Source organism: Dermochelys coriacea, chromosome 1 (assembly GCF_009764565.3).
Source record: "Dermochelys coriacea isolate rDerCor1 chromosome 1, rDerCor1.pri.v4, whole genome shotgun sequence".
Taxonomy (NCBI): Eukaryota; Metazoa; Chordata; order Testudines; family Dermochelyidae; genus Dermochelys; species Dermochelys coriacea.
Genome location: NC_050068.2, coordinates 349,234,574 through 349,257,030, shown reverse-complemented (window position 1 = coordinate 349,257,030; position 22,457 = coordinate 349,234,574). Strand labels below are relative to the sequence as shown.

Here is a 22,457-nt window from a genome sequence, read left to right as displayed (position 1 = left end):
GGACCCCTTGATGAGGAGGACACACACATCACACAGGCCACTGGATAATCGATTTTGGGATGCTCCTTTATTGAGCATCAAGAAACCTCATAACCTAGCAGTTATGTAGCTACACTGCTCTGAATCTGTAGTTCTGGCTGGTGAGAAGTATATGAAAGAAGGAGGCCAGGCCCTTGTGGAAGCCTTTCAGAAGTAACGTGGAGACCGCAGGGGGAGAGAGCCCATAATTCCCTGAGAACTTGCATGGTGGCACTTCCCATCAAGACTGTCCCTCCATGATGCATTGGGCAGGTCTGGTTCTTTGTCTTTTCTGAGCGCATCTCATCTAAACAGCAGGAGCTAAGCTGACTAGTCCTCCTCCACGTGTAGCAGGGATGGCAGATGCATGGATGGCGGAAAGTGACCTTGTGGGGGTGGGGGTGAAAGTGTTGGCCAGCTGCTGCTGAAGTCTGAGTAGGTCAGCATCTCTAGAGAACTCTCAGAAGGCAGTGGACTTAGCAGGTCATTTTAAATTCCCATCTGCTCCTAGAGGTCCCCAGTCCTCCAGGATTCACACAACTTGCTGTTGGAGAGCATGTCAAGGGACAGCATTGCCCAAGGAGTAGAATTAATTCACTGGCAGAAGGCAAAGCTTTGCAGGCTCCATGCAGACATGCTGGTGTTAAATGACTCCAGCTTCTCTGCTGTGACTGCTCAAGCTGGAGCAATGGGCATCCCTTATGCTTTCTCTTCCCTTAACTCCCAGCATCCGTCACCTGGCTAAATAACAGAAATGAGCTGAATAATTAACAAGACTATGCAAAAGACTGGGATCCACTCATGCAGTGGCCATGGTGTTGCACATCAGTGCACTTTGCAGCCAGAGAAACACAGGGCTCAGAAAGGTGGAACTTGCCAGCAATGCTGCAGAATTAGATCTGAAAAGACCAGAATATTTGCTGCCTGGGAAGAAGAAAAACTGAAAATTGAAAAATGTTCTATTAAAAAAATGAATAGAAATATGGGCACCAGGTGTTTCTCTCAATTCCTCTCTTCAGTCTGCACTTCCAGAAAACCTCTGCATTTAATAAGAGAGTAGCCTATTTGAGCTGTAGCTCACGAAAGCTTATGCTCTAATAAATTTGTTAGTCTCTAAGGTGCCACAAGTACTCCTTTTCTTTTTGCCTATGTCTGGTAAGTCCCCTCGTCAATCCTCTCCCCTGGCCCCACACATGGCATGATTGTTCCCTCCAGCTGTTACACTTTGTTGTGCAATCGAATTTAAAATAACTCAAGCAGCGGCCTTCCCCATTTTCCCTGGGGAGACGACTCCACACTCCAATGCTTAATCTAATACAGTTGCTGTAGTCTGTTACATTACGCTCTTTGCTGGCTCTAGGGTGGTTCTGAGTTTATCTTTGCATGTAAGTGTTGCTTTCCCATTTCTTGGTGTCACTGGACTCCACTGCATTGATTTATTCTCTTATCTCCCCAATGGCCATGGCGCCCAATACAAGTATATGTTGTGTGTTGTGCAGACGAGCAATGGCAGGCAGCTTGAACAGCTGGGGGCCGATTCCTGCAGCCCTTCCCCATATGCACAGTTCTTACACTTCCTGTGGAAGTCACTGGGTCTGCTTGGCTGAGTGAAGGTTCATTATCCATTGTGTTCATACACTTCCCTACATGAGTCGCCAATTGGTCGTGGGAGTCAGCTGCTGTGTTAGACTCTCAGCAAGGGGTGTGCGATAAAATGCTCCCACCTACCACCCATTGTGTGCATTTTGTTCTGGGATCCCTGTCTCCTTTCCTACATGCTGCTGATTAAGTTACCCATGAACTCCATTATGTCTCTGGAAGGGGTGGAGCCTTTCCGCTATCTCTGAACCCAAAACTAGCCCCAGATTCCCTTCGTTTCAGGTGTGTAGAAAACCCTCTGCAGCCACTCCTCATCTCCATGAGGCCTGACTCCCAAACCATTACCTGGCTCGCTGTAATTTTAACCTTATGTCCTTAGTGGCTTTACCACCCGCAAAAGTGTGAGTATTGAAAATCTCCCCATCACTGTCCCAAACTGCCTGTGTGTGACAAATCACTAGAATGAATGTCAGATAGAGAAGTGTACAGCCCCGCTGTGGGTGGGAAGACCGTGCACGGGCTCTGCGAAGCTGACATCCCCTTATGCTCTGATTCAGAGGAGGGATTTTAAACCCCATCTCCTACCTGCCAGGTGATTCCCTTAAGCACCAGGCTATAGCATCCTTATGTACAGGTTTCAGAGTAGCAGCTGTGTTAGTCTGTATTCGCAAAAAGAAAAGGAGTACTTGTGGCACCTTAGAGATTAACAAATTTATTTGAGCATAAGCTTTCGTGAGCTACAGCTCACTTCATCGGATGCATTCGGTGGAAAATACAGAGTGGAGATTTATATACACAGAGAACATGAAACAATGGGGTATTACCATACACACTGTAACCAGAGTGATCACTTAAGGTGAGCTATTACCAGCAGGAGAGCAGGGGGTGGGGGGACCTTTTGTAGTGATAATCAAGGTGGGCCATTTCCAGCAGTTGACAAGAACATCTGAGGAACGGGGGGGGGGGGGGGGGGAGATAAACATGGGGAAATAGTTTTACTTTGTGTAATGACCCATCCACTCCCAGTCTCTATTCAAGCCTAAGTTAGTTGTATCCAGTTTGCAAATTAATTCCAATTCAGCAGTCTCTCATTGGAGTCTATTTTTGAAGTTTTTTTGTTGAAGGATAGCCACTTTTAGGTCTGTAATCGAGTGACCAGAGAGATTGAAGTGTTCTCCGACTGGTTTTTGAATGTTATAATTCTTGATGTCTGATTTGTGTCCATTTATTCTTTTACGTAGAGACTGTCCAGTTTGACCAATGTACATGGCAGAGGGGCATTGCTGGCACATGATGGCATAGATCACATTGGTAGATGCGCAGGTGAACGAGTCTCTGATAGTGTGGCTGATGTGATTAGGCCCTATGATGGTGTCCCCTGAATAGATATGTGGACAGAGTTGGCAACGGGCTTTGTTGCAAGGATAGGTTCCTGGGTTAGTGGTTCTGTTTTGTGGTTGCTGGTGAGTATTTGCTTCAGGTTGGGGGGCTGTCTGTAAGCAAGGACTGGCCTGTCTCCCAAGATCTGTGAGAGTGATGGGTCGTCCTTCAGGATAGGTTGTAGATCCTTGATGATGCGTTGGAGAGGTTTTAGTTGGGGGCTGAAGGTGATGGCTAGTGGCGTTCTGTTATTTTCTTTGTTGGGCCTGTCCTGTAGTAGGTGAGTTCTTATGTAGTTATACAAGACTCAAGAGCTTCAGCAGGACAGGTTGGGAGCAGACTTTGGGGGATATCAGAGGTCAAAAGTCCCTGCTCCAGAGGGAGGATTCAAACCTGGGTCTACCACATCCTAGGCATATGCTCTAACCATTGGGCTAAAGGTTAGAAGGTGATCGCCACAATTATTTCGAAGCTGCCTGGAATGAAACATTTTATAGGACTCAAGATGGGCTTTTCCAATGGCTGACAAATTCCGAACATCATTGGAAATAACTCTTTGTGCTGATTCCCAGCTGGCTGGCCACTCTGAAAAATCAAGTGTGTGTTGGAGGCTGGACAGAAGGTGAAGGGGCAGCATTTTAAGGTTAACTAAAGATACCAGCACCAGTCGCTCTCTCTCCTTGACTGTGATGCTCTTTGGAATCAAGCCCCCAGTTATCTGAGGGAGAGGATAAGAGGCCATATTAATGGCAGGACTTACCTACTTCCACCCAGTGCTGAGAGACCAAGCTGCCAGTGACACAGCGGCCCTGGGAACATTGCTGCTTCCGTTCTAAGCATCTCTCCCTGCCGCCCCCCCTTCCCTTCCTCCCTTCATCCCATTTGAAACTTGCTGGCCCCTGCCTGTGGGTTTCTTTTCACACAGCTGTTGAGGGCTGATTCAGATAAGGGCGGCAGTGTTACCGCAGTGGCCTGGAACCGATAGCCCCACCTATGTGTTCGTTAAGAGATGTTGACCAGCGTGGTTTGCTAACGGGAAAGGAAGGGTTTAATTCTGCTGCTGCTGGGCTATAGGAAACGGATGATGAACGTGAGTGTGATGTAGTCCCAAGCAGTGCTGAGCTATAAAGGCCCAGGGCTAGTCCCTTCCCAGGAATAAACGAAGCTATGGAAGGTTTGAGCGAGTTGGGGTCCGGGTTTTTGTCCTTTCACTGAACAATAGAAGAATATTTCATTTTGGCAAAGCACAGGAAGTGGTTGACCCCCGGAAGACTCATTAGGGCAGGATAAGGTCCCTTATCTGCTCAGGGGGAATCCTGCACCTGTGCAGAGCCCCACTGAGATCACTTGGGGCGTGGGGGAAAAGTTCTGAACGGTCACTGGAGCCAGGCTGTGCAGAAATAGCTGCAGAATTGGGACCAGCGTTGCGCCAGTTGTTTCTTAAGCAGAACAATTCTGACAATAGCTAGTGGAGACGGGCTGTAGCTCTCCGGGCTGCATTTGGGGTTGCCTTGGATTGTGTGGTCATTTCTGCCAATGCAAAAGGGGGTGTAAAATGCCCCCCTCTGATTCTGGAAGCACTTCTCCCCTTCAACTTGAACCCAAAAAGCCAATACACGACTCTATTGATAAAGAATTAATGAGAAGGAATAATCTGCCAATTTTTACACAGAATTGTTATAAATTGGCAGCGATAATTACACTGGGTGGAACTTGAAAAGGTCTAGAATGTGACATAATGACCCTGAATATCCTCATTCCTCAGCCATGGAGAAATAGCGAGTCCTGCTTTTCCTTCTACAGAACTTTCCCTCCAAGGCTTCCAAAGTGCTTTGCATCACTGTGAGGAAAGTGTCGTTGCCTTTTACAGATGGGGAAACTGAGGCACAGAGCCACAAAGTGACTTCAGTAAATAGCCTATTTCTATTTTATATTTCTTCAATAACTATTACTGCTCTCTAAGTGGAAAGAATCAGGATGCTGTGCTCTTCTCATATGAGGATGATGGTTTCAGTCCATTAGTAACTGAGGATCATGTTAGACAACAGCTACTGGTAATCAACATTTTTAAATCAGCAGGCCCAGATCAACTTGCACCCAAAAAGAGTTGGAGATCTCTCGCGTGCTGGTGTTAATGTTTAATAAGTATTGGAATGCCAGGGAAATTCCAGAAGACTTATTCAAGTATTCAAAAAGAATAAGGAAGATGATCTGCCTAACTGTAGGCTGGTTAGCCTGACATCTATCCTGAGCAAAATAATGGAAAAGCCAATACATGACTCTATTGATAAAGAATTAATGAGAAGGAATATAATTAATGCCTGTCAACATGGTTTTATGGAAAATAGGTTTTGTCAAACAAACCTGATTTAATTCTTTGGGACTACAAGTTTGGTTGACATCAGTAACTGCGTAGCTGTAACATTCAAGACTTTTGTAAGGTGTTTGACTTAGTATCCCATGACATTCTGATTTAAAAATTGGTCCTACACGCTATCAATAGGGCACACATTACCTGGAGTGAGAGCTGGCCAACTAACAGAGCTCCAAATGTAGCTGTCAATGGGGAATCATCAGATGGGGGCTGTTTCTAGTGGGGTTTTGCAGGGATCAGTCCTCAGCCTGATGCAACTCGGTGTTTTCAGCAATGAGAGGAAAGTAAATGTAAAATTGCTGCTGATAAAATTTGCAGCTGGGCACAAAGATTGGCTGAGTAGCGAAAGAAGACAGGCATTCATACAGAGCAAAATGCATTTTGATACCATCAAATGCAGCTATGCATCTTGGGACAAGGAATGTAGGTCACTCTTCAGAATGTATCCTGGAAAGCAGAGAACCTGACAAGGGTTTAGGGGTCACGATGGACAAGCAACTGGATATGAGCTCCCAGAGAGGAGATGTGACAAAATGGGCTAATACGATCCTTGGATCTAGAATAGTGCTTCATTTGTAATGAAAGAGGGGAACAACATTTTAATGGGGGCGGGGGGTGAGATTAGGCAAGTGGTGGGTTCTCCATCTCTCAGTTTCTTCACATCAAGACTGGCTGCCTTTTGGGAAGATGCTTTAGTCAAACAAAAGTTACTGGGCTCAGCAGAGTGGTAACTGGGGCGGGGGGGGGGGAATTTATTGACTGGTGATAGGCCGGTTAGTCAGATGAACTGGGGATCCCTTCTGGCCTTATAATCTAGGGTGTGCCCAAGGACGTAGTGAGAGTCTCCATCAGTGTCAAGGACTGACCCAAGATGGGATGGACTGCAGGCCAGGAAGATAAACTGAGTCCTGGGAGGTTTCTTAGGGGGCATGTTGAGAATCTAGAATCCGAGGTCCTGTGGGCTCTGTGCTTATATGAGAGGAGGAGGGTCACCTTGGGGTCCTTTGGATTAAACTTCCTGCTCATCCACTTCTGTCCCCTGGTGTGCTCAGCTTCTGGCTTTTAACTTCCAGCCCGGAGGCAGCTCGGCTGCTGTAAAGGGACAGGCTGAGTCTGTCTGGTTCACAAAGTGCTGCACGGGGATCCTCTCGGAGGAAAAGTGCTGTGGCAAGGGAGGAAGGGAGTCTCCGGGCTTGGGTTCAGCTTTGCATCCACTCTCCCATCCCCTGGCGTCTGCCTCCTCCCCCGCTTCCCGTTCCCAGCCCGAGGCCTTCCCTCCCCGGCCCCGGGGGCCAGCAGCCTCTCCCCTTCCCCCTGGTGCCGCCGCCCCCCCGGCTGGCAGCCGCTTCTGCCCCTTCGCCTGGGGCCGGTGGCCGCAGCCCCAACCCACATGGCCGCAGTTGTAACCCCAGCGGTCCCTCTCCCTCAACCCCGCCCCAGCAGCAGCCGCTCCAATCAGCGCCGGGGGGTGTGTCCCCCGCGGGGCCGCGAGCCAATGGCAGCGGGGGGGCGTGGCGAGACCCCGGCGCGGGGGGCGGGGGGGTGCAGCCCGCACGTGCCGGCCCGGCCCGGGCAGGGCAGAGCGGGCGCATGGAGGAGGCGGGCGCCGCGGGCAGCGCCGGGGCGCCCGGCAAGGGGAGGCCGCTGCAGCCCCCGGCCAAGGGGCGGGAGCTGTTCAGGAGCCAGCGGAAGGAGTCCGAGGTGAGAGGGGGCCGGGGCTGCGGGACCCCCCTGCCCGCCCTGGGGGGAGAGGGGCCGCCCCGGCCCGCGGCTGTTCTTCGCCTCCGCTCTCGGCCCGCCGCCGCCGCCTGGGTGGCGACCCCGGGGTCCCCCGATCCGCCCCGGGGCTGGTGCCTCCCTCGGGCGCTGCGGGGCTCAGGCGGCCGGGGCTGGGGCTGGGGCCCGGGTTGTGGGGGGGGGGGGCGGTCGACAGGCCCCCGCGCTGGGACGTGCAGGAGCCGCTGGGGCTCCGCTGCCAGCTCCTGCGCCCGGCCCCAGCCTGCGGGCCGAAGTGGGGTTCGAGGTTTCCCAGGCTGGCGGGACCAAGCCTCTGCCCGCTGCGGTGCGCTGCCTCCAGCCGTGGCTTGCGCTCGGTGCCTTGGCAGCGTGTCCGCTCGCGGGCTTTGTGTCGCCCCCCATCCCTGGCGTATCTGAGGGCTGCCAGCTTCTGGGTGCCTTGGTGAACCGTCCAGGGTTGTACGTAGAGGGAGACTAACATCCCTGATTTGCACCAATCGGCTGATTTCCTGAAGCATGAGAAACTAGCCAGCTGCCCGGGATTAGGGAACTGCCAGCACCGTCAGGTTATTTCGTAATTGTTCGTTACGGGATTTCTTCCCCCTTCCTCTGAAGCATCTGATTCTGGCAGGCAGGGAGAGGATACTGATTAGATGGATACCGGGTGTCATCCGCTTGGGCAATTAAATGCAAAGTAATGCACATTAGAAAACACAATCCTCACTCTACATACAAGATGATGGGTTTTAAATTAGCTGTCACCACTCAGGAAAGATCTTGGAGCCACTGTGGCCAGTTCGCTGGACACATCCACTCAGTGGGCAGCGGCAGCCAAAACAGCGAGCAGAATGTTGGGAATCATTAAGACAGGGACAGAGAATAAGACCGAAAACATCACATTGCCTCTGTATAAATCCCTGGTGCACCCACACCTTGAATACTGCGCGCAGCTGTGGTCGCCCCAGCTCAAAAAAGATCTATTGGAATTGGAAAAGGTGCAGAGAAGGGCAACAAGAATGATGAGGGGTCTGGAACAGCTTCCGTAGGAGGAGAGATTAATAAGGCTGGGACTTTTCAGCTTGGAAAAGAGAGACTAAGGGGGGATATGAGTGAGGTCTATGAAATCATCACTGGTGTGGAGAAAGTAAATAAGGAAGTGTTGTTGACTCCTTCTCATAACACACAAACTAGGGGTCACCAATTAATAGGCAGCAGGTTTAAAACAAACAAAAGGAAGTATTTCTTCACACAACTCGCAGTCAACCTGTGGAACTCCTTGCCCAGAGGATGTTGTGAGGGCCAAGACTATAACAGGGTTCAAAAAAGAACTAGATAAATTCATGGAGGATAGGTCCATCAATGGCTATTAGCCAGGATGGGCAGGGATGGTGTCCCTAGCCTCCGTTTGCCAGAAGCTGGGAATGGGCGACAGGGGATGGATCAGGTTTCAGAGTAGCAGCTGTGTTAGTCTGTATTCGCAAAAAGAAAAGGAGTACTTGTGGTACCTTAGAGACTAACAAATTTATTAGAGCATAAGCTTTCGTGAGCTACAGCATACTTCATTCCACCAAATGCATCCGATGAAGTGAGCTGTAGCTCACGAAAGCTTATGCTCAAATAAATTTGTTAGTCTCTAAGGTGCCACAAGTACTCCTTTTCTTTTTTAGGGGATGGATCACTTGATGATTCCCTGTTCTGTTCATTCCCTCTGGGGCACCTGGCACTGGCCACTGTTGAAAGACAGGATACTGGGCTAGATGGGCATATTGTCTGACCCAGTATGGCCGTTCTTAATTCCTACCTTGATTGTTAGCAGTATTTATTTAACACTTGGCTGGAGCCCCATAGATGCATGGTAAACGGAGACACCAGGGATTTCCCCACATGCCCCCTGAATTTCCCCAACAGCCCCCCCCCTCAGTTTTGTGAACTAGTTACATGTAGTGTTGCCTGTTTAGTGACTGTTTGCAAATTTGAATTGAAATTGAAACATTAATAAACTCTTTAAAAGCATATACAGTGTATGATAAAATATGTGTATCTGAAAAAGTATAATAGATTTGAAAAGTCCATGAACATAGACTAGCTTCATTATACTGCTGTTGGTTTTTATGACAATGTCAGTGCATTCATTTCAGTGATGTTGGCCAACCTAATAATTTCAAATTATAATTTGTAAGCAAAGTCTAAATGAGCTCTCCCTGACAGCTAGTGATGAGCTAGGGGCTGCGGGGAAAGGCTTCAGGACCAGATTGTATTTATATTCACACCTAATCTACCTAGGTATCCAGCAAACAGAACTGTGTTGCCCAAGTGATAGATTTTGTTTGGGGTTGGGTTACAAATCACTTGAATGTGGGGGGGGGGGGGGTGCGTGTCATGAAATGTTGTTGTTCTTATTGTATGAGTAAAGAGCAGTAGAACTGTACTTAGCCTGTTCTGACTGAGGGCATCAAGAGAGAGGGTGGGGACAGATGTTTTGCTTGATGGTCTGCCTGAGTTCCAAGTACTATTTGACCTGCCCCTCTCCACTGTTTAAAGACAGAGCTGATTAGGCTCCATAGAGAGTCTTTTGTTAAGTGACCACTACAGCTGAAATCACTGATAATCAGGTCTAAGTGCCTAGACCTGCTGTCGGACAATGTTTCTGTGGAAGAGACGGCCCAGCCTGGACTAGAAGCAAGGTTCCCCCACTGAGAGCTCAGCTGAAATCACTGAGAGCGGGTGGAACCTCAAGAGACCAACTACTTAGAAAAGCTGGACTAGCCCAAGTCCATGGGGCCAGATGTGCTGCATCCGAGAGTGCTAAATGAGTTGGCAGATGTGATTGCAGAGCCATTGGCCATTATCTTTGAAAACTCTTGATGATCAGGGGAGGTCCCAGATCACTGGAAAAAGGCTAATGTAGGGCCCATCTTTAAAAAAGAGAAGGAGGAGGATCCGGAGAACTAAAGGCGAGTCAGCCTCACCTCAGTCCCTGGAAAAATCATGGAGCAGGTTCTCAAGGAATCAATTCTGAAACATTTAGAGGAGAGGAAAGTGATCAGGAACAGTCAGCATGGATTCACCAAGGGCAAGTCATGCCTGACTAATCTAATTGCCTTCTATGACGTAATAACTGGCTCTGTGGATGAGGGGAAAGCCGTAGACGTGTTATTCCTTGACTTTAGCAAAGCTTTTGACATGGTCTCCCACAGTATTCTTGCTAGTAAGTTAAAGAAGAATGGGCTGGATGAATGGACTATAAGGTGGATAGAAAGCTGGCTAGATTGTTGGGATCAACAGGTAGTGATCAATGGCTTCATGTCTAGTTGGCAGCTGGTATCAAGCGGAGTGCCCCAAGGGTCGGTCTTGGGGCTGGTTTTGTTCAATATCTTCGTTAATGATCTGGAGGATGACATGGATTGCACCCTCAGCAAGTTTGCGGATGACACTAAACTGGGAGGAGAGGTAGATAGGTTACAGAGGGACCTAGGCAAATTGGAGGATTGGGCCAAAAGAAATCTGATGAGGTTCAGCAAGGACAAGTGCAGAGTCCCATGCACCGCTACAGGCTGGGGACCGACTGATTAAGTGGCAGTTTTGCAGAAAAGGACCTAGGGGTTACAGTGGGCGAGAAGCTGGATATGAGTCAACAGCGTGCCCTTGTTGCCAAGAAGGCCAGTGGCATTTTGGGCTGTATAAGTAGGGGCATTGCCAGTAGATCGAGGGACGTGATCGTTCCCCTCTATTCGACGTTGGTGAGGCCTCATCTGGCGTACTGTGTCCAGTTTTGGGCCCCACACTAAAAGAGGGATGTGAAAAAATTGGAAAGCGTCCAGCGGAGGGCAACAAAAATGATTAGGGGACTGGAAGACATGACTTATGAGGAGAGGCTGAGGGAACTGGGATTGTTTAGTCTGCGGAAGAGACGAATGAGGGGGGATTTGATAGCTGCTTTCAATTACCTGAAAGGGGGTTCCAAAGAGGATGGATCTGGACTGTTCTCAGTGGTAGCAGATGACAGAACAAGGAGTAATGGTCTCAAGTTGCAGTGGGGGAGGTTTAGGTTGGATATTAGGAAAAACTTTTTCACTAGGAGGGTGGTGAAACACTGGAATGCATTACCTAGGGAGGTGGTGGAATCTCCTTCCTTAGAAGTTTTTAAGGTCAGGCTTGACAAAGCCCTGGCTGGGATGATTTAGTTGGAGATTGGACCTGCTTGAGCAGGTGGTTGGACTAGATGACCTTCTGAGGTCCCTTCCAACCCTGATATTCTGTGAGCTCACAGAGGTCACAGTGGCAGGTGGCAGCAGAAGGTGATGGCACAGGGCTATTGGCAACAGAACGATGGAGTGAACGGTGACACAATGAACAACAGTGGCCAGAGCGAACAGTGAGCAGCTGGAGGAATGAGCAAGGTGCCTTCTTGCCCCTGACCTGGGAGGTGAACTCATGTGAAAGCACCTCTGAACTATGAGTCTCCACTGACCAAGGACAACACTGGTGAGTGTTAATGAAGCTGTTAAGAATGCTGGTGACACAACACAGTTCATGCGAACAAACATGGCTGTGGCATCATACTTTCTATTTAAGCAAGAGATACCACACACTACAAACTGGAGGCCAATGTTAAGTGCATTATCACTTGTTCATCCTGAAGTTGAATACTGGTTCTGAACAAGACCAGCAAATGCTCACCATCTTTCTGCAAGAAACTCAACTGACTGGCTAGAAGCATGTGGTGCAACAGTGAAAGACTCAACAGTTGAAAAAGTGAAGAACTCTCTCACCACAAAAAAAAATTGTATACATGGCTGATGAATGCACTGAGGCAAATGGGCATCAAGTATTAATGTGTGTACGTTATTTTGATGTCAGTGGTAGGCCAGTAGATTCATTTCTAGATGTTTAAGTTATAGAAGACACATCGGCTGCATCTGTGACAACCCACATCTTAAAAGAGTTAAATGCTTGTCCATTGGACCCCAAACAGATGGCTGCTTGTGCATTTGATGGAGCTGCAAACTTCTCTAGAAGACATGGTGGAGTACGAGCTTTGTTCAGAGAAAAGTGTAACCCTAGTCTCTCCCGTACACAGCGCAGAGGCCATCTACTCCAACTAGCGCTAGTATGAGCTGCAGACTCTTCAAAAGACATTTTAAAAGCTATATATTTAATGTCTTCATTATACTCTTTTTTTTTTTCAGCAAGAGTCCAAAAAGACTGAATATCTTGGAAAATATAGAAGATACACTGGGACTGAAGTTCAAATTAGTCCAACCTGGGAAAACCCTCTGGCTTTCTCATGAGCGATCCTTGGCTGTTGTCTTAAAATTACTCCAGCCATTATTACTGGCTTTGGAAAGTATCTACCAAGATGGGATGGATCTAAGTAGTGAGGCTGGTGGATTACTTTTGCTACTATGTTCAGAAAAGACTATTGCCATTCTCTCCCTTGTAAGTCTACTGTGGAAACCACTTGGGTCATTAAACAATGCTGTCCAGGCATCTGCTACAACAATAGTAGATCTTTGTCCAGCAATAGAAGCTACATTTGGATTAATCAGAGAGCTATCCATTGAAAACATACTGGAAGAAGCAAAGACTTCAGTCCAGAAGTTGAGTAATGGAGGTATTTATATTGAATCCTTAAGTGAAGAGGACAAAAAGTGTTTGACAACTGAAAAAATACACGACTTGATTCTTAAAAATCTGCGACAGCAACTTATAGATTTAGTTGGGGATTGGCCCTGCTTTGAGCAGGGGGTTGGACTAGATGACCTCCTGAGGTCCCTTCCAACCCTGATATTCTATGATTCTACTCAACCTCTACGTAGCTTTTACAGATCCCTGTCCTATAAAACACTGACAGTTGAGTGGAGTGAGGCACTACCAGCAATGGGGCTGTCATGTGCTCAGGACAGAATAGAGAATTTGAACATAGAGTGGAATATCATACGACGAATGAATGAAGATTTGACTTCAACTTCTTTTTTATCACTAGTGGCTTGACCCAATCTTTGTGCTATGTTTCCTGGGATGAAAGAAGTAGGAATTCATCTCTTGCTACTCCCAGTCACAATAGCTACAGTTGAGTGTTCTTTTGCCTCATTGAATAGAATTTTGTGTTCTGAAAGAATTCGCCTTCTGCCTGATCATGTGAATGATCTAATGAGCGTATCAGTGGAAGGAATGAAAGTACCAGACACACGAGAAGCCACCAAAGGTGACCGCATTGCACTCAAGAAGTTCAGTAACAGAGTTGTGCAAAATTATAACAAGAAACGAAGAAGGATAAAGATGTAGTGCTTCATAGAAGGCTTGAGTAGCCAACTTTAATTTTTGTGATGATTTTAAAACATGAGTTAAATCTAATTAAATGGTCATGAAACATTTCAGTTTTTACTATGATGCCATAGAGCCACCTTCACCCTCATGGTCTCACCCTTTATCTGCCCTGACACCCTCCTCCCCATTTCAATTCCTGGGGAAAACACTGGAGATATGATCTCTGCCTGTAAGAGTTTATAATCCTGACAGGGAACCGAGGGAGATGGAAGGAGGAAGGCTGCGCCGAGCAGGGCTGGGGACTTACCAGCTCAGCCTGACATGCCTTGTGTTAAATATAGATTTAAAAAAGAACCGGTATCATTTTAACGAGAGGGTTGCTGTGGGAAGAAGAGGGATTTGACAGCCACCATATGGTGTGTGGGATCAAGGAGGACCCCGGTTCCAGCGTGGGAGAAAGTAGAGAGGCGCTCGTGGGGAACAGAGCAGACGGGCTGCAAGGGAGGCAGAAGTGGGGACAGGGTCTCATTGAGGTTGCCGTTGATTTCAGAGGGAGGAGAATGGGACTCTGTGCCTATTAGTGCTGGTGCAGCCAAGGCCCTACCAAACTGTCTTCTCTGAAACATGTTTTCAGTTAATTTCTCTCAGCGAAAACCTGCTGTAACTTCTTTTTAACGTCCTGCCATTTCTGGACCTTTTGCTTATGACATTCTTCGGGGAGTTTATAGCTCTGATTTGGGGCATCTCATCTCCACAGTGGTGGGTTTTCTTCAATGCCAGCACCAGGGAATCGCTTAATCACTTCTTAGTTTAACTCTAGGTATGAACATGATAGAAGAGAGATGAACTTAAATGCTGGGGTAACCAGCTGAGTAGATGTATATAGCGAGAGCTTAATGTATAGAATGCAGGCGGATGGTAGGAATCTGTCTCGGTGGAGCAGGATTGGCCATGAACTGTAAAAACCTGTTGACGCTGCCCTATGCTCTGTAGGTTTGAGTTGGAAGCTTTAGTTTAACCGTAGCTAATACTTGGGCTTGGCACTAAACAAGATGAGAGAGAGGTGGTCTCTTTCCAGGAACACACAGTTGACATGGACAGTGGGATTCTGGCCTCAATACCCAGATGCATTCAATCCATTTTCTGGTCCGAGGTGCAGTATTCTTTTTGTTTTAGCTCTGTGCGTCACAGCCCCTTTGCTGGGTGGATTAACGTTTGCAGGCGCAAGGGCTTAACTGAATTCCTCCAAGGCTTTAGAGCTCAGAACTTAGTTTGTCAGCGTGGTGTTTTTGGTCTAAGCATTGATTACATACTACACTTTAAGAAAAGGAGTACTTGTGGCACCTTAGAGACTAACAAATTTATTAGAGCATAAGATTTCGTGAGCTACAGCTCACTTCATCCGATGAAGTGAGCTGTAGCTCACGAAAGCTTATGCTCTAATAAATTTGTTAGTCTCTAAGGTGCCACAAGTACTCCTTTTCTTTTTGTGAATACAGACTAACACGGCTGCTACTCTGAATACTACACTTTGTGCAGTCAAGGCTCTCTAAAGGTGTGAGACCAAAAGTCAGAGCTTGAATGGAAGGTCTGGCAGACCTGGGGTCAGGGAGTCGAGACATCTCAGTTCTATTTCTGGCTCAGCTGTTGACCTGCTTTGTGACCACTGTGATTCTGCAGGAGCTGATTGTAAAACTGGCTATTTATCCCAGCTACATGAGGAAAACTCGCAGGACTTGTTCTTGGCTTAAAAGAAAACAAGTCAAGTGCTTGATAATGTTGACTGGTCCTGAGGGTGTTTACACTGGCCCATGTCAGCTTTCTAGTACAGACAGGTAATGGGACATTGGATCTTAAAATCATATCATTCAGTCTTTTTCCCACCACCACCATGGCATTTGGCCTCCAATATGTGTGACAGGCAGTTGCCAAATTCAGCCTTTTTGCGACTGATCACAGGCAAAATCCATTGACTTCAGTGGAATTTCACCCACCTAAGACAGGACTGAATTTGGCCTGATATTTTATGAGCAGCTGGAATTTGAAAGCAGGGATCTACGGTGGAGATGCTAAAAAGCATTAGTTTATAACTCCAACAGTGCTCAAAATAATGTCTGCTAAAATCATGCTGGAGTTCAAACAGGGAACTAAAGTAAGTTGGTAATCGGAATGATGTGAATGTAAGAACTGAGACACATGATGCCCGATCATTGGAAGTGATTTGAAAATTTGGAGGAAAAACAAAAATTTTGGAAAACTTCATGACATTTGGTGATGGTGGTTCATTTTGGGCCCGATCCAAAGCCCATTGAAGTCAATGAAATGTTGCTGATGTCAGTGGGTTTTGCATTAGGCCCTGTTCTGACCATCTCTGCAGATGTTAATGTGTCATTCATGATTATGAATATTGATGATGCAAACTATTACTTCTGGCACTTGCTCACGCTCTAACACTAAAACAGGATTTTAGCTTTGAATGGTGGAATTTTTTTCTTTTAACCTGATGAGGTATCAACTGATACTTTTCAGGTTCTAAATTCACTTCTTTTTAGTTGATATTTGTGGTACTTGTAGTTCTCCCACGTGTTCTCTCTCATCGGAGACATTGTATGTGTTTACTCAACTTGCTTTCTTCTTTATGATGATCATTTACAAAGGTTCATGCCCCAATAACCAATTTCAGATCTCACGTTTTCCATCGGATAAAGACACACATGTAGCCAAAGTAATTGTATTCCATATAGGCCAAAATATAGCCATGGAACATTGTTCCTTGGCTGAAAAAGGGAATGGATGGATGACTATGGTGATAGTTTGTCGACTCCCAGGAAACATGAAAGATGCCTGTATAATTCTATTGGTACGTAGTTTGTGGAAACAAAGAAAGATAATGTCACATTTAATAAAAGTGGGGGGAAATTGGAGGAGAAAAATGAGATTGTTAGTCACTATTATTCGGGACTTCTGTTATCCAGATCTCATTTCATTATATACCCTTATCAGCTGATGTGAGACAATTTAAAAAAAAAAACAACTAAACTACAATGCCTGACTTTGTCACCATTACTCACCTTAAGTAGTACCTTACTCGGTGAGTAGCCTGTTGCTGAGATTACTTATATGTCGAGGTCCTGCTCTATGGCCCCTGTTCAGGAAAACATCCCAGGAAGGATTTTTCCATTTGTATTTGAGGAATCCCACATGGGCATGAGGGGCTTTGTTTTCTTCTTTGGTGGTTTAAATGGGGCAGGGGAAAGCCGTCATTTCACTGCATCATAAGAGAGCTTTCCATTTAGGAGCAAACTGTGTTTGCATTTGTACCATAGATCAGAACATGATCAGATGAGAAATGGTCCGTTTAAACGAAGGCAGGGTCCCTTTTGTAAGAGCCAGACTCCGTGACCTGTTGGGGGATCCTGCGATACCTACGTATTGCCCAGTTTTCAGAGTAGCAGCCATGTTAGTCTATTCGCAAAAAGAAAAGGAGGACTTGTGGCACCTTAGAGACTAACCAATTTATTTGAGCGTAAGCTTTTGTGAGCTACAGCTCACTTCATCAGATGCACGTGAAGTGTGATGGAAGCCAGTGGAAGCCTGGCCTGCTTCCTATTGTCATGCTGCAGAGGTGCCCAAACATGGCTTTGGGAGGATGGTAAAAATAGCTCTTCCCAATTGACCCGGTTTTTTAAGCAGGCGGCTCTGGAGAACTGTGCCCGTAATGAGACTCGTGTATGCTTGGATAACTGTCCCCTGATTCGAAGGCCCTGGCATGGTTTAATTTGACGTGCTCCTTATAAGCCTTAATGGAAACCTTCGTCAGTGGTGCTGGGAAATATGTGCCAAGAGACCCCTGGCATCTTCCCAATGCTCTCCCAGTCCCTCACCCGGGGCTGCCTTGATTTTTCCTGACAACTACATGGGCCTGATAGAAATGGATTGTCTCCTCCAGCTCTCTTTATTTTAAGCAGAATATTCTGAAGTTATAAATAAAAGATGCAACAAAGTGAGATGCCGTGTTAGACCTGGGCCGTTCTTCACTGGGCTGTGTAGTCTGTGTGTGTATCGACTGTGATTGTTCTGTTTCTTCTGGGCGTGTGAGAGAAGCCCCTCAGTTTCCTGTCTTTCTATTGACAAAGGAATCTCTCTCCCCCAGGGCTCAGTGGACTGCCCCAATGTGGAGTTTGAGTACGGGGATGCTGACGGCTACGCTGCTGAATTATCAGGTAAAGAAACATGCAAAAAATGGAGGTGAGGAGATTTTTGCCGCACGTCGGTTCTACTGAGCTATTGAAGTCGGCATCCATAGGGTATAAAATCACTTGCAGAATAAGACTGGTTCAGTCAGAGGTATATATTTAATAATGTTATCTTCTATTTATAGAGCGCCTTTCATTCCAAAGGGCTTTACAAGTCATCCACAGCAGAGAGGAATTACGTCACCCTTCCCGGAAATGTATCCGCTTCTGGGGTGGAGCAAGAGCTACCTAACTGTGCTACAGGTTAGGTTGGGAAGTGAAATATGTAACACGGCAAACCTTAAAGCGCCTGGTGAAGGCAGTTGTAACAAAACAACTCCCAGCTGGCTGTGTTTGGTTAGCAAAGACCCAGAGTTCAGAGGTTTGTTTGCAAGAGTCCCCCTTCCACCCCTGGGAGTGGATGTTGAGCAGTGTCTCTGTGGTTGCTGTGCACATCTGCAACTGGCTGTTGACTCTGCTGCTGGTCACCGGCTGCCTCAGTTGGACACTCACTGACACTTCTACCCTGTTCTGAGTTCCACTGCTTAACCCAGATCTTCAGTGATTTCACTGGGTAGCAGGAAACCTCACTGCCAGTGCAACCTCTGCATTGTCTTTCTTTCACCACTGTCCTGACAGCAAGTCTAAGGCATAGCCCCTAGACCTGCTTAGCAGTGATTCGACTTTGGTAGTCTCCAAACAGAAATAGTGGTGATGCATAGATGCACTGAGGTCACTTCTAAAGTGGTGTTCGCCTTCCTTGTCTAATGCAACACCTCTCCTGACTGACGTGTAAATCTCCCCAAGTTCATTCGAGGTTGGATCACATTAAAAACCCCCTTTCAGGCTCTCTCACAGGGAAAGAAGGTTGGTATTGCCTCCTCTCGCTGGTGTGTGTATCAATGGGCCTGCCAGACAGTGCCTGAGCTGCCTTGAATGGTGGGGAGTGTTAATCTCGCCCGGGAAAGATCTGAGCAAGAGATCTGCCTCCATTGTAATTTAAGTGCTCATGTGAGTGGATCTGTGCAGCTTCCTTGTAGCCCTTACTCCTTGCATCTGGAACAGGGTTGGACTCTCTTTTGGGATAATCCAGAGGTGGGCATCCACGAAGAGCCAATAACACAGCTTTCCTTTCTTCCGTGATGCACACAGCCTTGAGCTCTTGCGGTCCAAGACTCATGTACTATACCAGAGGTTCCCCGAGGTGGGGCCCTATGAACCCCTATCATAATTCCACAAACCCTCTTCCGCAAAGATTCCCCTCTTGCTTATATTGGATTGTAATTCAATGTACCCAACAGCAAGTGGTCCCTTAGTGGCTAGAACGCTGAGTGATGTGACTCCCTGAGGTCATGATTGTATGTAGCCGGGAGATTTGGCCTTTGCCATAATATAGATTTATCATCTAGTTTAAAGAAACCTCAGTCTCCATACGCATTTGTTTGTGCCCACCAAGATGTACTCAAACATATGTGACTAAGAAGTATCACCTAGAAAAGTTAGGTGGGTGGTGGAGGTCCACGTGCAAAGCAAAATCGGAATATATAACCAGAGGGTTTGCCAGTAGGATCCCTTCCAAGATGAAGTGCAGCAGATTCTTTACATGTAGCCATGGGAGAATTTTATTTTTATCAGTAAAAGTCAATTTCATCATGCACAGAAATGGACAAAATAATATTTTCATCAGTATCCGTAATTTACAGATAGGCTGAGTTTGAAAAATGCTGCTTGAGAACTTATTAGAATTTAATTTAAGACTCTTTCCTTTGTATATTTTGCATATGATGTTGACACTTTGTGTTTTTAGCAGGATGCTGCTTTAACTTTTTGAAACTCAACATCTACTCTCATTAAATAATTCTTTCACCTCCCCCATGCTTTCCTGCAACTCTGAAAACCTAAATTAATAAGAATAAAAAATGCTTAAAACCCAGATAACAATAAAAATACTTAAACCCCTGAATTTTGCACAACTGTGAAAATTTAAATAGATATTTTTTTTAAAAAAAATTTAAAAATAAGTGTCTGATGAAGTGTCAAATTATCTGATGAAATTATTATTTTTTTAATCAAATTCTGCCAGAAGTATTTACATGTCAATTGATTCTGCTTCCTGTTTTGTTCAGATTATAGTTTTGAATGGCAATAGCAGGACAAATATCAGTAGCATGATGATGATCATTAAGGAGACTGCTCTTCATGTTTAAACCTACTGCTTTTCATCTGTCTAAAGGGCTTTGCACACCGTAGCTGGTTAATCCTCCAAGCACCCCTCGGAGATTACTGAGGACCCATTTGTGGCCTTATTTGCTTGATTTTGTGCATGCTAAGAGCCTTGCACGTTCTTTGTTTGTTCTTTTTGTACATGAGAATTTTTTTCAAAATGTTAAATGTTGCGATAAATGTTCCAATTGCTGCTTCTTGTTTATTTTATACGTAACCTTTCTGCCAGGTGGAGTCAGCAGCAGCAAGGGCCGAGTTCAACATGTCGGGGTTCCTCTTAACACTGCAAAACAGAACCAGCTCGAGCCCCCAGCCAGTAATCTGCAAAAATTGACCACCACCCTGGGCGCCTCAGAGGCAATACTTCCCCTCTTGCAAGCGCTGAGTCTGTGTGTAACAAAAGAGAACTTTTTAATAAAAGGGAAAGGGAACCAAGTATTAGTTTTGGAAAACACCACAACCACATTCAAATCATGTAACCGTAAGCAAGCACCTCACTGTACAGTGCCCTGGGCAGTGTTCTTTGCCTAAGTTTCCCACCTTGAAGTGGGAAAGTCTGATTTAACACATCACTCCCCGCTCCATCTGTGCACCCAGCTCACAGCTGGCTGTGTTTGGTTAGCACAGACCCAGAGTTCAGAGGTATGTTCGCAAGGATTCACCTTCCGCCCCGGGAGCGGGTGTTGAGCTGTGTCTCCATGGTCGATGTGCACATCTGCAACTGGCTGTTTGCTGCTGCTGCTGCTGGTCACGAGCTGCCACTGTTGGACATTCACTGACACTTCTGCCCTGTTCTGAGGTTTCGCTGCTTAACCCAGATCTTTAGTGATTTAGCTATGCCCCTAGACCTGCTTAGCAGCAATTCACTTCTGCTAATCACTGAACAGAAACAATGACAGTCAGGCTTTGTCTACGCTGTCACTTCATCAGCAAAGCTTTTGTCATTCAGGGGTGTTAAAAAAAAAAAAAAACAAACACCCCCCCCATGACAAAAGTTTTACCCGATGAAAAGTGCCAGTGTGAAGAGCGCTCTCCTGCCGACAAAACTGCTGCCGCTCGTGGGGGGTGGAAGTTTTTTGTCGGCGGAAGAGCTCACTCCTGCCGACAAACAGCAGCTACACTGTGTGTCGCTAAAAGCCTTGTAGTGTAGCAATACCATAGTTGAGTCTAATTAGCTCTGTCCTTAAACACTGGAGAGGGGATGTTACCGAGGGTTTTCAAAACCCAAAGCAGTGGTAACTTCACTGTTTCACTCCATGCACTGTCAGGAGTAAATCAGTGGGGAACACAGCAATTCTATCTGATGAAACTTTAATACAAGTAAGCACTTTCTTATCTAAAACTACAATTTATTAGATTTAAACACACACAGACATAAGCAATAGGTTGAGGTCATCCCAAATAATTACCTAGAATCGGAGATGGTATTGAGTAATTAATAGTGGATCCGCGATGCCCGGTCACTTCCCCGCCGGGGAGTAAGGTGTCAGGGAAAAGGTCTCAGGATAGCTTCAGAGGACTGCTCCAAAGTACTCTCCAAGAACTGGAGGAGCTCAGGGAGACAGAGTACAGCACAGGCAGTGGAAACCTCTCTGCACCGTCCCTCTCAAATATGTACCACCCTGCCTGCTCAGAAAGATCTCATCAAGGTCCTTTCCTACTGACCCCTTGGCCCATCAACCAAAAGATGCTGAGGACAGTGATTGGGATCTAGACTGCGAAACTCATCAGCTCACTTCCACAGGCTACCTAATAGCCATCAGCTGGTGGTAACTTTTGATCAGTCAACTTGGGCTGAAAAGTGAAAGGCTTCCTGTCCCGTTCCTAGTCCCCCTCTTGTTGGGTTTCTGAGCTGAACCTAAGCTCCAAGCCGCATTCTGTGCTATGACTAGACCGTGCAGACTCCTAGTGTATCGGTGTTTCATGTCAGTGTTTCACTCAGTGGCTTTATCACACCCACGTTCCAAACTCCAAGCAGAGCTGGCAGGGTGCTCAGCATAATCCTCAGGGCGACTGGTAACGAGCCACAGGAGGGGTGAGTCATTTGGTGTTTGTTTCCAGGGCAGGAATTACTTTACTGTGAGAGGTTTCAGAGTAGCAGCCGTGTTAGTCTGTATTCGCAAAAAGAAAAGGAGTACCCGTGGCACCTTAGAGACTAACAAATTTATTAGAGCATAAGCTTTCGTGAGCTACAGCTCACTTCATCGGATGCATTTGGATCCAAATGCATCCGATGAAGTGAGCTGTAGCTCACGAAAGCTTATGCTCTAATAAATTTGTTAGTCTCTAAGGTGTCACGGGTACTCCTTTTTACTGTGAGAGTTACTCAGCTAGTCATTCCCCTTCCTCGCTGTGCCGTGCCCTGCCCTGCTTTGTGGTCAGGATAAGCTGGGTAGGGAGAGAGTTAAGCACAGGTCAGGCCCTGTGTTCTTACAAGTGGAATGACTCAGGCTATTTCTGCAGTGTAATTGTCAGGGGGTCTTGAGCATATTCCTGCCAGCAAACTGTAAAGGGGTCACTATTTTTAGCTCTGCACTTCTAAGCAGAGGATCTGCTGGTGCAGAGGGGGTTGCAGCACATTTTGTCAGTGAGGTGTCCTTCCACTGCTGGAGAGAGGAGAA

The 22,457-nt window shown here is 46.6% G+C and overlaps 1 protein-coding gene across 2 annotated transcripts in view; it reads left to right on the top strand.

Moving 5' to 3' along the window:
• The first annotated feature begins 6,947 nt into the window (after nucleotides 1-6,947).
• Nucleotides 6,948-22,457, top strand: part of STRIP2 (striatin interacting protein 2) — a 62,306-nt gene continuing 46,796 nt past the window's right edge. Inside the window, exons 1-3 of one of the 2 annotated variants that reach the window (XM_038419704.2) lie at nucleotides 6,948-7,072; nucleotides 17,532-17,601; nucleotides 17,760-17,877. In XM_038419704.2, the coding sequence (XP_038275632.1) occupies nucleotides 17,551-17,601; nucleotides 17,760-17,877 (169 nt within the window). In that variant the 5' untranslated portion in view covers nucleotides 6,948-7,072; nucleotides 17,532-17,550. The remainder of the gene's footprint in view (nucleotides 7,073-17,531; nucleotides 17,602-17,759; nucleotides 17,878-22,457) is intronic. The other variant, XM_038419683.2, reaches the window with a different exon arrangement.